Consider the following 13929-nt stretch of genomic DNA (forward strand, 5'->3'; position numbering starts at 1 on the left):
TATCAAATATCTATTAATCATTTTCTATGTACTTGACAGTTCTAAAAATTGCAAAGGACCCCAACATGAGTAAAACATAATCCTAACCCTCAAGAATCTTATATTCTAGTAGAGAAAACAAATCTACAAATAACACAAGGTATAATAAGTGCTGTAAGAAATACATGAATAAACAGAGAAAACAAAAAGGAGTCAAGTTTAAATTTTTACAATGTACTTTTACTATTCTACTATATTTTCTATAAATAGGATTTGGTAGACCTCAAAAAGAATACGACGAAGTTATCTCGCACTTGGGAAAATATTCAGAGCTAAAAGAGAACTTAGGTTGAAACCACTAAAGAATATATAATATTATTTTATAACTGATTATCCCTCAATATTATATAACTTCAACTCTGTCACACTCCATTTTGTTCTGTGTTCTTTGATAAAGTCTAACCTGTGACCATGACGGTGCGAATGTTGGCTTTATGCAAATCTTCAAGTACTGCAGGGGTTTCTTGCTTTAATTTGTTCTGCATTATAATTAATCCCATAAAATCCATGTTGTTCTCAATTGCATCTCTGCAGAAAAAGAAGTTTTAACACATAATGGTTTAGTCAAGTGAGTAAGCAACTTATGTACACAAACTTAAAATATCTAAGCAATTAAAAATGTCTGTAAGTTATAACACAGTTTAAAATACCTATAAATTAAAACATTTTATATGCTGAATAAACCACGTGTTCAGGAGTTCAATATCTCAATATAATAATCATTTGGAAATGTACGTCCCTGTACACTAAACAATTCTAGTACTAAGGAATACTCATCTTGTATATTATCCAAAAATGTATAAGCATAAATATATTCTTTACTGCCCTCTACAACATATCCTAATTTAAATGTTCAGTGAAAAAGAAAAAACTGTGCCACAAGCACATTCAATAGTTTTCGTGGATTCATTATCAAGTCTGAGATCAACTCTATAAAACAATTACTGATCCTGAAAATGTGACACAAGAACCATTAGCAATCCAACAATGAGATCTACTTGGGACTCAGAGATAGGTCTTTTAAAATATTACTAATATAGTTATCAAGATGCTATTCTTTAAATAACTGAGTATCAAGAATGCACCAGGCACTATGCTAGTCACTGGGAGGTTAAAGACAAAAAGAGATGATCTCTACTCACAAGAAACTTGGGTGGGGAAACAGAAATGCAACCAAAGAGATGCACACAAAAATAGTATGTGCTTTAGCACTATGAATAATAGTGACGTTCTTAAGAAATCTCAGGTCAGGCATGGTAGCTCATGCCTGTAATCCCAGTACTTTGGGAGGCTGAAATAGGAGGACTGCTTGAACCCAGGAGTTTGAGGACAGCCTGGGCAGCATAGTGAGACCCCATCTCTACAAAAAATGAAAAAACAATTAGCTGGGCATGGTGGCCTGTGACTGCAGTCCCACTACGAGGAAGGGCTTGAGGAGCGAGGGTCATTTAAGGCCCAGGTGGTCAAGTCTGCAGTGAGACGGGTTGGTTCCACTGCACTCTAGCCTGAGCAACAGAGAGAGAGCCTATCTCAAAAGAAACAAACAAAGAAGGAAAACAAACAAAAAACACCTCAACTGACCTAAATTATATCATAGAAATTTCTTTCTCAATGGGGAAGGAGGAGGGTCTGAGGTCAAAGACTAGAATTTCAGACTTGGAATAACCAAATGATTTTTCTAACAAAATTCCAATAAAAGTTGCTTGAAGTATGTATCTATGAAATCTAAAATCTTTGAAACACCTAATTTCTAACAATGGATGGTAAAGACATTAGAGAATAGTTGAGAAAATTAATATAAATGAAACTGCTGGTGGTAACAGCCGGAAAAAGCCTTGAAACCTGAAACTGTATTTCAAAATGCAAAGCTGTATCAATGTGAAGACACTGTGTCAAAAGCACTAAGCCGTTTTCCTTCAGGCACTAGTTTCTGGCTTCAGCTCGTCTCCTAACTCTCTCATATCGTATGAATGATACAGGTCATGGAAATCTGACCCTCTAGTTAGTGAACAGTCCAATATTCAAGATATAAAGGCTTAAGCTATAAGGGAAATGCTAAAACCCATTCCTACAAGGTAAAATGGAAACACAGAGGTCTCAGTGGAAGGGTAAAGAAGAAAAGGAGTAGAGAAAGAGAGGAAAGTTAACAAGGAGGGACAGAGTATCCTCAGCACAAGAAACAGTCTATCCGATGGCATGGAAGGATGTCTCAAGATGACATGCTCAAGAACTATAGGCGGCTGGATGCAGTGGCTCACACCTGTAATCCCAGCACTTTGGGAGGCCAAGGCGGACAGATCACGAGGTCAGGAGTTCAAGACCAGCCTGGCCAACATAGTGAAACCCCGTCTCTAACTAAAATACAAAAATTAGCCAGGCATGGTGGTGTGCACCTGTAGTTCCAGCTACTCAGGAGGCTCAGGAAGGAGAATCACTTGAACCCAGGAGGTGGAGGTTGTGGTGAACTGACATCGTGCCACTACACTCCAGCCTGGGTAACAGAGCAAGATTTCGTCTCAAAAGAAAAAAAAAAAACTGTAAGCAATTCAATAATTAGTGTTTATGGGGGAAAATGGCAAAGGCATCCATTTTCTTATCCCCTAGCACCCCTGCTAGTGTGAAGCTATAAACTAAGAAGAGACTAACGTGTCCTTAGTAGGAATTAGGATATAATATTGTACACATTTGTGGTTCCCGACATGCATATGTATCACATAATTTGGGTAGAGGTGTTTCTTTTTTTTTTTAAACTCATGCTTAGACCATCTCCCCCAAATAGGCAATTTAGCAGGACAGCCAAGTGACAGTCCTTTCTGCTTACAAAAAACTAGGTACATCATGAAGTATTTCTAAACAAAAATGTTATCCTCAAAGGTAGGTCTGTATCAGTTACAGTCAAAGTGACAATACTTGAATATGACACTGTCATTTGATGGGGGGAATGGAGAGCACTGGGGATTAGGAAAGAAATGGAGTAGAAGGAGCTTGGTCACTATGACTCATTATATTCTGACTGAATTAGTAGTTAGATCTAACCCCTGGGCAAAAGTGAGAAGATCAATTGGAGAAAATAAACTTCTATAAAATTACATTTACTGTTCTTGGAATGTGCCTGACACACAGTGGGTACACAATAATTAACAAATTGAAAATAGTTTCAAAGAGTTTTAAGAAAAAAACATATGATGTTACAATAACATAAGGAAACATAGGTCAACAGTCAATACTGAATGATCATTTAAGGCCAGGAGTTCGAGGCCAGCCTGGCCAACATGTTAAAAACCCCGTCTCTATTAAAAATATAAAAATTAGTCAGGTGTGGTGGCACATGCCTATAATCCCAGCTACTTGGGAGGATGAGGCACAAGAATTGCTTGAACCTGGGAGGCAGAGGTTGCAGTGACCGGAGACTGCGCCACTACACTGTAGCCTGGGTACAGGGTGAGACTATCTCTCAAAAAGAAAAAAAAAAAAAAAAAAAAACAGAATGAAAGGAAATCAGGCAGTGGGGAAAATGTACTTTTACTTCACTCACCTAAAACAATATTGTATTAGATATCTTTTCATACATCATACATTCAACAAATACTCAATTACATGCAAATTACTGTGCATGAACGATATAAACATAAATGATGATGACTGGGAAACTAGGAAAGTCATTCAACCTCACCTGCTAATATTCTGTACTTTATGCCATGTCAGTTTTGACTCTAATTTTCTGTGTGCAAGAGCAATCACACGGAAGCCCTGTTTAGTGAAGTCTTCCAAAACGTTTTGAAAATCTACAGGAACTTTTTAAAAGAAAGAGTACATGTCATTGTTAGAGTTGCTAATACAAGTTTACACAAATACCAGAATTTTACCCAGAGCATAGATATTTCCTTACCTGTTTCAGGTTTACAAAGACTGGCAATGACCTCGGGTGCTCCTTTCATATAGGCATCCATTTTCTTATCCCCTAGCACCCTTGCAACCACACTCATACGTTGCAAAGCAGAAGAAAATGGAAACTGGCGAACAATTCCTATCTCATAAATAGCCTATATAATTTCAAAAGATGCACAAGCACTTATTATTCTTAAAAAATCAAAACAAATATACTTAGGTAACAAGTAAACATTCTTCACTTACTGGAAGTTCAAACAGCTCCTAAAAACGAAACAAAACAAGAAGAAATAGTACAGATTAACTCTATTAACATACTGAAGTTAGAAAAAGTTTACTAAGCAACCACAAAACATTATTTGGAAAAGAAACAAGCAACTGTTTTTCAAAGTCAGGATTCAAGATTCCTTCTATACTACTTCCCATTTTTAAAAAGTGTGTTCTTAAATATTTTCAAATGTTCTGCTATCCTGAAAATATTAACATTCGAGTACTAAAATAAACAAGTGTACATACCAAAAAACAAAAAATAAAAATTAAAAAAATAATAAACTGGCCAGGCACAGTGGCTCATGCCTGTAATCCCAGCACCTCGGGAGGCCAAGGTGGGTGGATCACTTGAGGGCAGGAGTTCGAGACGAGACTTATCAACATGATGAAACCCTGTCTTTACTAAAAATACAAAAATTAGCTGGGTGCGGTGACGCGTGCCTGTAATCCCAGCTACTCAGGAGGCTGAGGTGGGAGAATCGCTTGAACCCGGGAGGTGGAGGTTGCAGTGAGCTGAGATCTCACCACTGCACTCCAGCCGGGGTGATAGAGCGAGACTCTGTCTTAAAAAATAGTAATAAACTCTGGAAAGAACAAATATAAACAGGAAGGAAAATGAATTACCCAGAATCCTGTCAACCAGTTAAATAAATAAGATAAAGTGGTGTTTATTAGAATCTTGGTAAATTTCTTGGATATGTAATAGTTATACACGTAAAAAAATTTTCAGGTAACTTAAAAAACAATAATAAACTAAGGGGAATATATTTGAAAATTCACTGAAAGTAAAGCCTTTCATACATACTTTTTATTAAATTCTAGGAATACAGATGCAATTTAAGAGGATTAACCACCAGCTGTATAAATCACAAGGCACTAAGCTGCTCAGTAAACAGGAAGGAAAAGTGATAGGACTGCAAATTAAATCTCAACATAAAGGTGTAGTTTCTGAGAAACGCAGTTAAAATATTCCTATCTCTGCATAAGAGTTAAATAAAGGACTTGTGACTTCCTCTTCTAGCAACATTTTAAAATGAGAATTAAATGTAAGTAAGCAGGCTGGGGGCGGTGGCTCACACCTGTAATCCCAGCACCTGAGGAGGTCAAGATGGGGGGATCACTTGAGCCCAGGAGTTTGAGACCAGCTTGGGCAACATAGCAAGACCTTGTCTCTATAAAAAATAAAAATTTAAAAATTTAAAAATAAATAAGTAACCACCAACAGTTTTATTGAGCTTTAAGTGATTTCTCACCATTTCTTGGTTTCCTGCAGGGGTAGATTCAGGAAGCAGTTGTTTGGGAGGACGAACCACTGTGGGCATAATTCGATTATGAAGTGCTGTTTCTTCTTCAGTTGCTTCTTCCAGAATCTGAAGAAAAAAAAAAACACCAACCATTCAAGCACTGCCTCATAAAATTGAATTCATGGTTCCATTTTTAAATGGAACATTATGGCCATTTTCAATAATTAAAAAAAAATCTATGTCCAAGGAACAAATGAGCACTACTGGATCACTAACATAAGTAAAAGAAAACGTGAACAAAGATGTTGAGTTAGATAGCTAGCAACCCATGGGAGAAGGGTTGCTTCATTCAGGGTTAGAAGCAGAATAAAGAAACAGAAACTTATCTTGCTTCACTCTTACAACTTGTTGGGTTTAGAGACTAGCTCTGCAAAAGACAAAAGGTCTTGCAGTCCCCAGAATTTTCAGTCTCATCCAGTGATTCCTTTCTGCTACCAAGAAAGGATTCAAAAGTACATAGAGCTCAGATATGGTTAGCAGAACTGCTGGGTCAAAAACGGGCTAAAGTACAAAGATATGAGTTTAGAGTTTTTCAGCTTGAATACTTCTAGTTAAGCTACTACTTTGAAGAACCTTTTTTTGGTGAAAAACGTTCAAAGAAAAACCTATATTAAACACACACTATAACTAGTGGGATCAATAAATGAAAAAATGATAGGGAACGGTGAAAAATTAGTCAATTTTGGACAATTCTAAGACACTTTTTTTGTATCTTAACATCTCTAAAATTGGGATGCATCTTGTATCATATGACATCAATCACATCAAGTCACGGTTGTGACTAGCTACATGAAACCATTTCATTGATAAGTAAGCTCTGGTAGGATCAAGCATCAAAGCAACTCAAGGCCAATGAAATATGCCATTATACAAATCTTCTTAATCAATTTCTTTGAAGATCCACCAATACTGAACACTAAATCTACTGAAAATCTATTCAGTTGGAGAAAAGTTTAGAGAAGAAAGATAAATCAGCCCATTTTTGTTACTCTCTCTACAAATGAAGTGAGGCCTCCTTTTTGGAATTAAATGTCAAGAGTGTTTACCGTGGACTTTCAGTAGTTGGCAGATGGAGCGCTTATCCAGTCACCCTCTCCCTCCCTCCCTTTCAAAATGTGGGGAGGGAGGGAGGGGCGTGAGGAGGCAGGGAAGAGGGAGGCAGGATCCGGTAAATGTAAACAGAAAACAAACCTGCAGGAAGGGATTTCAAATATGGAAACAAAGGGCAAACTGAAACCTATGGATGGATACAAAGGGGAACGAAACAGTAGACCAGAAAAAACACAAGATACCAGGTGAGGCAGGAACATTTATCAGCCAGAATAGCTGAGCTAAAGAAAGCCAAACAAAAAACTAGGGAGTCCTCCTCCAGAGACATAAACTGAATGTCTGACAGGAGCAAAGGCTTCTCACATGAGGGTGAGGATTCCAGAGGACAAAGCCCCACATGTGCCAGCGTGGTGAGAATGGGTGAGGACAGCATCGGAAAGGCTAACTCTGAAACTATTCCTTTGAAACTTTAAGAACCCCTGTCGATAAGACCCCACTAGACACACAGCAAGCACCATCCCCCACCCCCCAACAAGCCTTCCCGATCAGAGAGACACTTCTCAGAAACACTAACATACATACGGGCAAGGGTAAAAGTATAAGTAGCTTACTGCAGCTATGCAGAATTACCAAGTCAGATCTTCATTTTTATAGTAAAAAAGTGCCATCCAGATGTACAACAAAAACCAAAAGCATGAAGGAGAGACACCAAGCATGGGGTGGGGGCCAGAGGAGACCGTAACCCCAGAGAAAATAAATAAATAATTAAGAAGCCAGAACGGAACTCTAAAAATGAACTGTCTTTGTATTTATAAAAGAAGAACTGAATGCTGTAAAATGGTAACAACCAGAGAACATAAGCAGGCACTCAGAAATTAAAAGCACCAATGGCAAAAATAGAAGGAAGTTATAAACAAACACACACATGTGCATGTGTGTGGACACAGTAAACAAAAGACAGGTAAAAAAGAACAATGAAGACAGGACTTTATACTCCTTCGCCTGTGGCCAAGAAATTGTGTCAGTTAAGATCATCTTACTGGCTCTGCTCCACCGCCCCAAGTTGCTGGCCCCTGGTTTATCTCAAACACAAAGCAGGGGCCTCAGCTGGTCAACCTCTATTAAAGGAGTACTAAATGGGTTAACGAAAAGTTACTTTTGCACGATTTTAAAAATATTTCTCTAGTGATATAGCTTTAGAAATTACATAGTTCCTTTTAGGGTACAAGATAGACTGTCATTAAAACAAAAAGCAGAAATAATCCTTCCATGAGGTAATTTAATTTTTAATTACTATTTTCCTAAAGTTATTTGTATTTTAAAATATTTGACTTACCCATCCAATGGCCTCAAACATTTTCAAATCAAGTGGATCACCAGAAAGCACTCCTTCAATTTTTGTAAGTGAATGACAAGTAGCCAAACAAGCAACAAACTGGGATTTTACCAACATCTCATTGCACACATTTTCTTCTGGTGAAAGAAATCTAAGCAGAAGATACACTGAATTAGTTCCATAAATCCTAAGATTCAAGATAATATTCTAATAGGGCTTTTCTAGTTTTGTAATTTAAAAAATATATATATTTTAAATCCCAAACTGAGCTTCTAAGAAAGAGAAACTGCCAAGTGCCAGAAATAGTGGGAAAAGAAAACCAGAGGGGTAACGAACTTGAGCTGATGCTATGGCTGCTGAGGGGATGAAGGCAGGAGGCCATCTCAGTAAACTAAGAACCTGGGATTTAATACCCACAAAAGGACAGGAAACCAAGTTTGGCCCCATGCAAAGTGGGAAGCTGGTACTGAAAGGATCCCTCCGACTCAGGAAAGTCTACTCTTGAAGAGCTACATACTCTTGGGAAAAGGGCTGACGAGAAAAAATTCACCCACAGACCTAAAGGCATTAATTATGAATAAGCTTGTCTATTTCCTCACCCAAAGTCCAAGAAAATAGCTAGTATCTGCATAATATTTACTATGAACCAGGCATTATTCTAAGAAGTTTAAATTTATTGACCCATTATCCTCACACTATACAAAGGTGTTTTATTACCCCCATTATAGATGAGAAAACTGAAGCAGGGTGTTTAAGTGACTTGTCCCAGGTTACACAGCCCATAAGTAGCACAGCAAGGATTGAAACACAGGAGGTCAGTTAAAGCCTGTATGACACCGTTGATTACCACTGGGGCTCTTAGCCAAGCAAAGTCAGAACTTCTCCAGAGGGGAGCTCAAAGAAAAATTCTGTTAAGAATGAGTCCATAATTTAAAGATGTGCTAGCAAGCAATTCACCAAGAGTGTCAACAGACATAACAAAGACAGAATTAGAATCCTAATAAATTTGGCCAGGCGCAGTGCCTGATGCCTGTCATCCCAGCGTTTTGGGAGGCCAAGGCAGGAGGATCATTTGAGGCCAGGAGTTCAAAACCAGTCTGGGAAATATATCGAGACACCCATCCCTATTTTTAAAATAAAAAAATAAAGAATCCCATAAGTTTAAGATAACAGAATGGCAAATCTGAAAGAATGCAAAAAGGGCATTTTAAAATTAGACTTAGAAAAAGAATAGGACACTGTAAATGCGAGAATGGGGGTGGGAGCAGACTTGGAAAGAACCAAGTAAACTGTCTCGTCCAACACACAGTTAGGATTCCCAGAAGGAGAGAAAACAAAACACAAGGAAAAGGTCATAATGCCAGTAAAAAAGGCCTGAAAATTTTCCAGAATTTATGAAAAACATGAATGTGTGAAATCAAGAAGCTTCATGAATCCTGTACACACAAATAAAAAGATCATGGTGAATCTGCAGAAATTAAGGGTGAAGAAATATTCTTCAAGCAACCAGAGAGAAAAAAGATTACTAAAGACACTAAGATTTATCAGTACCAATTAACAAAAGGTATCAAGAGAAATGAAATCACACGTTCAAAGTACTGAGAGAACACAAGTGTCAAACCTAGAAATCTGTACAGTTACACGATCACCCAAGAGTGACAGTGGGCTGCTCTGCCTATGGAGGAGCCATTCTTTATTCCTTCACTTTCTTAATAAACTCGCTTTCACTAAAAAAAAAAAAAGAAAAAAAAAGTGACAGTGAAACAAAGCAAATGAATGTAGTTACAGAAGATGGCAATTTATACAAGATGCAATGGTTAAGATATTTGTATACCTAGGTAAATCTAAGCATGCAGAATGTGTAAGACCAAAATCATAATCAGAAAATATTATGCAACAAACACATATAGGAAGGGAGGAGAATAACCAAAAGTATTTTACAGTCCATAGGTTTGTTTTGGGGGACAGGGGGTTGGTTAAAAGGCAGTATTGACACCCATGAACTTTAAGTATAAATATTGATAATGTAAGAACAAGCAGTGTAAGATTAGGAAGCATAAACTGAGAAAAGGAGAGAAAAAATGAGAATATGAAAATGTGTATGTAAATTGGGGAAGCAACGGTAGAAATAATTTCAAATATATCTGAATAAATGTGCACATCATGGCACAGAAAGACTGAAAAGTAAACAGGTGACAAAACACATACTAGGCAAACATCAGGCAAAAGAAAGCTGGTATAGAGCTACATAATTATAAGACAACAGAGAATTGAAGGCAACATGCACTACTAGGGATAAGAAAGGTCGCAATGTGACACACTATTTTCCAAGACATAACAACTCTTGAAATTACATTAGCCAAACAATACTGTCTCTCAAGCTATATAAACCAAAATGTAGCAGACTTTTGGGGCAGAGGAAGACATAAACAAAACTACCGGAGTAAAACTTTTGAGCTTCAAAAAGCAACAGAAACAAAAGCAAAGAGATGAGCCAGAGACTAGTGGGATAATTTTCAATACACAGTATTGAAAAAGATTACTATCCAGAAAATAAAAAAGACCGCTAACAAATGAATAAGATAGACTTCACATGAGGATATAAACACACAATACACAGAAGAATGCTAAGTGACCCTCCCTCCAAAAATGTGAAAAGATGTTCAATTTTATAAGAAACGAGAAGAATGTAAGTAAAACCACAATGTAATACTCATATCCATCCATCTGGCAAAAATTACAAGTCTGACAATATTAAGTTTGGCAAGAATGTGGAGCAAAAAGATCTTTATCCACTGAAAGAGAAAGTAGAAGTAAGCTGAAGCCGTACCCATGCTATGGCCCAGCATTTCCATCTACAGGGATCGAGCATACTGAAACTCAGCCACATGCCTTCCAGTTGTGTGTTTAAGAACTTTAACTGCAGCACCATTTGTAACAGTGCAGACAAAAAAGAAGAAAAAACAGAATTGTCCCTTAGTAGAAGGTCAGACAAGGTTTAATCATACAATGGAATAAGACAGAGCAGTTAAAATTGATAAACTAGATCTGCACATATCAACATGGATAAATCCTGAAAACAACGTTTAGAGAGGGGAAAAAAGCAGCAAAACATATGTACAGTATATCATTCATGGATACTTATTTATAGATTTATACTTAGAAAAAATATAAAATACGCAAAAATAATTTCAGAATTGCAGTAAGAATTGGGGAAGGGATAGAGTGGGACTTTGGCAATTTCTGTAATATTTTAATCTTTTAAAGGAAGAGATCTGCAGCAAATATGGCAACATGTCCACAGTTTAATCCTGGTGTGGGTACACAGTTGTCTGTTACATTACTTCCTTTATGTTTGAATGTTGCATATGATACAGTATTAAAAATAAACTAATAAACTATCAAGTCTAACTAATATTTACCGTGCATTTTCCACTCGTTGAATCCCCCAAAGATCTAAACCATCTTCAGTTAGAGTTCCAGTCTAAAAAACAAAAAAGTACACATGCACAAAGTATGGATGATGCCTCAAAAAAACCCAAAACAGAAAAATAAAAAACCACCACACAGCATTAGAAACTATGCTACACATAACATGATGGAGTTCTACAGAGTTAAAAAAAGAAACAGGTGAGATCCCTGATAGAGAATGGCTTCCAGGACATATGGCTAAAGTGGGAAAGGGGGTGCAAACAATGCTCACAAGTCTTCTACGTAAGGGGAGAGGGGTATATATTTATGTGCTTGTACTATCAACAAAAATCAATGGAAGGCTGCATCAATTAACCTGTCTTATCAATCAGTAAAGGATGCCCATAAAGGAAGGAAGGATTACTGTACAGGGAGAGCCAAGAGGAACAGGTTAAAGTCTATCAGGAGGAAGCAATTGGCCAAATCCACAAGGTAAATGACCTGGTTTCTTCAACAAAATAATTGGAGATAAGGGGCAAGTAAAGGCAAATGTTACATGTTAATTGTAAGCAATGCAATCCCTATTTGGATTCTGACTGAAAAATCAATTAGTAAAAACTTGAGATTTGAGGAAATCTCAACTGGATATTAGAAAAACCAAAGAACTGCTAATTCTGTTCAACGTGATAGTGGTATTTTAAATATCTTATCCTCTAGGCACATATTGAGGGAGTTATGGGTGAAATAATTTGTCTGATGTTGTCCCCTTCAAAATGAGCAGATAGATAAAATAAGATGGACAATGTGTTGATAACTGATAAAGCTGGGTAATGAGTAAATGAGGGTTTATTATACATGCATCTTTTCTCCACTTTTGTCTGTTTAAAAATTTTAGTGAAGTTTCCAAAAAAGACAAGCATAAGTGAAATTTTTTGAACAGATAAATATGAAATAATCATGGCAGTATGTGACATATATTTTTCTAACAGAGCATGTTTCCCATTTTTTCTGTAATAATGAAATGCACAAAAATCAAACTCATATCACATCAGTTACCCAGAAAGTTTGATAGAAGATTTTTTTGGTCAAAGTTTAATTCTCAGAAAACTTTAAAGAAAATTCCAGCTCAGAAAAGGAGAAACTTTTCTTTTCTTTTTTTTTTTTGAGACGGAGTCTCGCTCTGTCGCCCAGGCTGGAGTGCAGTGGTGCGATCTCGGCTCACTGCAAGCTCCGCCTCCCGGGTTTACACCATTCTCCTGCCTCAGCCTCCCGAGTAGCTGGGACTACAGGCGCCCGCCACCTTGCCCAGCTAGTTTTTTGTATTTTTTAGTAGAGACGGGGTTTCACCAGGTTAGCCAGGATGGTCTCGATCTCCTGACCTCATGATCCGCCCATCTCGGCCTTCCAAAGTGCTGGGATTACAGGTGTGAGCCACCGCGCCCAGCCCAGAATCTCTTTTTAAACATTCAGTAGGTATCAAATATGCTGAAACAGGCAAAAAGAGATTAATTAAGAGGTTTCCTACCTGTTCTAACAACTATGGCTTTGACGAGTTCTCCGGTGTAGAAACGAGTCTGAATAACAGTTGTCCCACAAAACAAAGTATGTCGTTTATGTGTTTCTGGATTATACAATTCATCTCCCATTCCTTTCACATCCACCGAAGGATTTGGCAAGTTAGTCTTTGTCACTGGAACACTTTCTCCTTTTAAAAAAAAACAACAGTTTACAGTTATTAAACGAAAGCACAGGAATCAGTATCAAACACCAAAAAATATTGTTAAATATTTTAAATGCTACTATACTGTTTACAACAATCACTAAGAGTTGTATATGTGGATAACATGACTTAATTTTTTGTCTACCAATTTCCTCGCAGAGAAATATCAAATATTATCTTCCACAATAATTCCAGAAAGTGATTTGTGGCTCAAAGGTAGTATTTGTTTATATTTAGAAACAATTGTGTTGTTCAGTTTCAAATAATTTCAAAAAAGATTAAGTAGTTGCTACAGTCCATGCACCTGTTTTCTTATCTCTAAGAACTAACGGTAACAGTGGAGAGCACTGTACAAAAGAGATGTGAGGGCCTACCCCTGACCCACTCCTACACACACATACACACACACACACACACACACACACACAGAGAACAGAAAAGACAGGCAAAAAAGAGATGTGAAAATGAGTAACATGGTGGTTCTCTCAAACAACTACAAACAAATTTTTTTTTAAATTAATTCTCTGTAGCATTCACATTTCTTGCTTCAAAGAAGGCATGTGTGTCAGATATGTAAAAGTTTGTGTGTGAGATATGTATGTGTTTGTGTGTTTTAAGACATGACTTAACAGTCTCAAAATGTATTACATATAAATCATTTTCTAACCAGACTATGACAATTAAAAAAAAAAACTCACACGATTAAAATAAGATATTGGACAGGCACAGTGGCTCATGCCTGTAATCCCAACACTTTGGGAGGCCAAGGTGGATGGATCACTCGAGGCCAGGAGTTTGCAACCAGTCTGGCCAACATGGTAAAGCCCTGTCTCTACTAAAAATGCAAAAATTAGCCACGCATGGTGGCAAACACCTGTTAGTCCCAGCTACCGGGGAGGCTGAGGCATAAG

The 13929-nt window shown here is 37.3% G+C and overlaps 1 protein-coding gene across 1 annotated transcript in view; it reads right to left on the bottom strand.

The window, feature by feature from the left end:
• The window catches only part of ATP13A3 (ATPase type 13A3), a 76646-nt gene that overhangs the window by 30133 nt on the left and 32584 nt on the right, over positions 1-13929 (bottom strand). Inside the window, exons 13-19 of the mRNA XM_011988979.1 lie at positions 11310-11371; positions 7888-8038; positions 5451-5567; positions 4174-4191; positions 3929-4082; positions 3713-3833; positions 443-567 (exon numbers count right to left, since the gene is read on the bottom strand). Of these exons, the coding sequence (XP_011844369.1) occupies positions 443-567; positions 3713-3833; positions 3929-4082; positions 4174-4191; positions 5451-5567; positions 7888-8038; positions 11310-11371 (748 nt within the window). The remainder of the gene's footprint in view (positions 1-442; positions 568-3712; positions 3834-3928; positions 4083-4173; positions 4192-5450; positions 5568-7887; positions 8039-11309; positions 11372-13929) is intronic.

This window comes from Mandrillus leucophaeus, unplaced genomic scaffold, assembly GCF_000951045.1.
Source record: "Mandrillus leucophaeus isolate KB7577 unplaced genomic scaffold, Mleu.le_1.0 Scaffold342, whole genome shotgun sequence".
Lineage (NCBI taxonomy): Eukaryota > Metazoa > Chordata > Mammalia > Primates > Cercopithecidae > Mandrillus > Mandrillus leucophaeus.